This window comes from Centroberyx affinis, unplaced genomic scaffold, assembly GCF_046629955.1.
Source record: "Centroberyx affinis isolate AG114_WGS23_722 - 3 ecotype Tasmania unplaced genomic scaffold, CSIRO-AGI_Caff_v1 ptg002983l_1, whole genome shotgun sequence".
Classification (NCBI taxonomy): domain Eukaryota; kingdom Metazoa; phylum Chordata; class Actinopteri; order Beryciformes; family Berycidae; genus Centroberyx; species Centroberyx affinis.
Window position 1 is genome coordinate 22,501 of NW_027281089.1, and position 2,495 is coordinate 24,995.

At 44.3% G+C, this 2,495-nt stretch overlaps 1 protein-coding gene across 3 annotated transcripts in view; it reads left to right on the forward strand.

The window, feature by feature from the left end:
* The window catches only part of LOC139658926 (WD repeat-containing protein 5), an 11,767-nt gene extending 9,985 nt beyond the window's left edge, over positions 1 to 1,782 (forward strand). For all 3 annotated transcript variants that reach the window (XM_071537111.1, XM_071537112.1, XM_071537113.1), the window contains one exon: positions 593 to 1,782. In XM_071537111.1, coding sequence (XP_071393212.1) covers positions 593 to 693 — 101 coding nt within the window. In that variant the 3' untranslated portion in view covers positions 694 to 1,782. The remainder of the gene's footprint in view (positions 1 to 592) is intronic.
* The last annotated feature ends 713 nt before the right edge of the window (positions 1,783 to 2,495 follow it).

Sequence of the window (2,495 nt, forward strand, 5' to 3'; positions counted from 1 at the left end):
TTTCAGCAGAATAATAGTAATTTCTTTTAGGCATTTTTATCCTTTATTAGATAGAGACAGTGTGAGAGAGAGACAGGAAGGTATGGGAGAGAGAGAGGGGAGGACATGCAGCAAATGACCGCGGTCCGGATTCGAACCCGGGTCACTGTAGGAAGGACTGAGCCTCATGGTACACGCTCTACTCAGTGAGCCACCGGGGCTCCAGCAGAATAATATTTGTTGAAATCCCTAACCAACAGATTGTTTGCAAAGACGATATTTTAGTCAAAACGACAAGTTGGTAAATCCACCAAGCGTCATGTGACCGCAGTGATGTCAGAGCGGCCGATCCGTCGGTCACTACTGATTGGTTCAGGGGAAATCCCCCCCCCACACACACACACACAGAAAACAGCTAATGAGGAAATCTCAGAGGGAAGGAGTGGAACCAGATGGATTCAGTCTGAACATCAGACTGCTGTCTCATCTCTTCCTCCCTCTCTCCTCGTCTTTTCTGTGCATCTCTACTGTCAACCATCCAAATAAAGGCAAAATGCCCAAATAATAAACTCTCTCTTTCTCTTTTTCTCTTTCCTTCTCTCTCTCTCTCTAGATGTGGTGATCTCCACAGCTTGTCATCCTACAGAGAACATCATTGCCTCGGCCGCGCTGGAGAACGACAAGACTATCAAACTGTGGAAGAGCGACTGTTAGGGACTGACTGACTGACTGACTGACTGACTGACTGACTGACTGACTGACTGACTGACTGACTGACTGACTGACTGACTGACTGACTGACTGACTGACTGACTGACTGACTGACTGACTCTGCTGCGTTCACATCACATTGGATTTACTGTAAATATAAACTGTCAGCTGGGTGAACTGGTCTCTCTCCTGCCTTAAAGGAGCGGTGGGTTTATTTCTGTCTGAACTGCAGCAGAGAGAAAACAGATCATCCGGTTTTATATTCACAGTAACAATCAACTTCACTTTGAGCAGAGAGGAAAGTCTGCTGCAGTTTGTTTACGGTTGATCTGAAACTGTCCTCTGACCTGACACACACACACACACACACACACACTGACACACACACACACACACACACACACAGAGTCAGTCCAGGTGCTGCTGGTCTTTCGGCTGGTTCCTCCACATGGTTTATCATCATAACATCAAATAAAATAAAAAGTAGAAGCTGGCAGTCTGTAGTTTGAACTCATATTCATCTGTTGTTGTGAAACTCATATTTATCTGTAGAGGAGCAACAGCTGGAAGACCAGCAGACTTTCCTGAAGTCTCTGTTTCTGGATCAGACCTGCAGGACTGTAGAGGACCGGGCCTGCCCTGGACTAAACCACACCCTGCACCCTGCTCCCTGCTCCCTTGATCTTAGGTTCTGCACCCGGTACAGGAGCAAGGGTGTTGGGAATAAGACTGTAGGGAATAACGGTGTAGAGGATAAGGGTGTAGGATGCAAGGCTGTAGGGAACAAGGGTGTAGGATGTAAGGTGGTGAGTGTAGGACGTTGCCCTGAGTTCCCAGTAGCTTCTGTGGTTTAAAGACTCGACTCGCTGACTGACTGAACTCGACTTTAAAAAGCCTTCAGACGACTCGGACCAGACGACCTTCATCTTCATCATCATCACCATCACCATCACCCCAAACTGTTTCTGAGTGTTTTTAACAAGCCATGATCAGCTGATTCCACTCTGATGAAAAGAAATGATGAACATTGTATGGATTTTTTTTTTCAGTTTTGTCATTTAGTTCTTTGTAAATAAAGATTCCTGTTTTTGACTCGGGAGCTGTCAGGGAGTTTCTGTGGGAGGAAACGGCATCAAGCAGCAAAATAAGAATAGTAAAATAAGAAAGTTTTAATAGAAATACAGCAGATGGAGGGTAAACAACACAGGCCACGATTTCAACATGGAAAGTAGAAATGAAAACATTGAAACATTAAGTAGAAATATGAGTGAAAGGTTTGAAAAATAAAACGAGTGTGTGGGAGGTAACATACAGAACAAAGAATGAAAAATACATGAAAATATACATAAACATAGTATTCAGTATGAAACAAGTGAAAATTATGAAAATACCTAGATAGAATATAATGACACTAATGTTGAACAGAAAAGACCCTGGAGTCCGTAACAGTAGAGACAAGGGTGGAGGAGGTGAGGATGTAGGGGATAAGGGTCTAGGATGTAAGGTGGTGAGTTCAGGACTTGGCCTCTGACTTTCCAGTAGATTCTGTTTAAAGTACGAGACAGAAGAGCAAAGCAGGAGCAACACCAGTCTGATCAGAACAGCTGCAGAACAGTAGAACAGAGCAGCTGCAGTAGAACAGAACAGCTGCAGTGGAACACCAGTAGAACAGCAGTAGAACAGCTGCAGTGGAACACCAGTAGAACAGCAGTAGAACAGCTGCAGAACAGTAGAACAGAGCAGCTGCAGTAATAACTGATACATTTATATAGCGCTTTTCTAGGTACTCAAAGCACTTCACATAT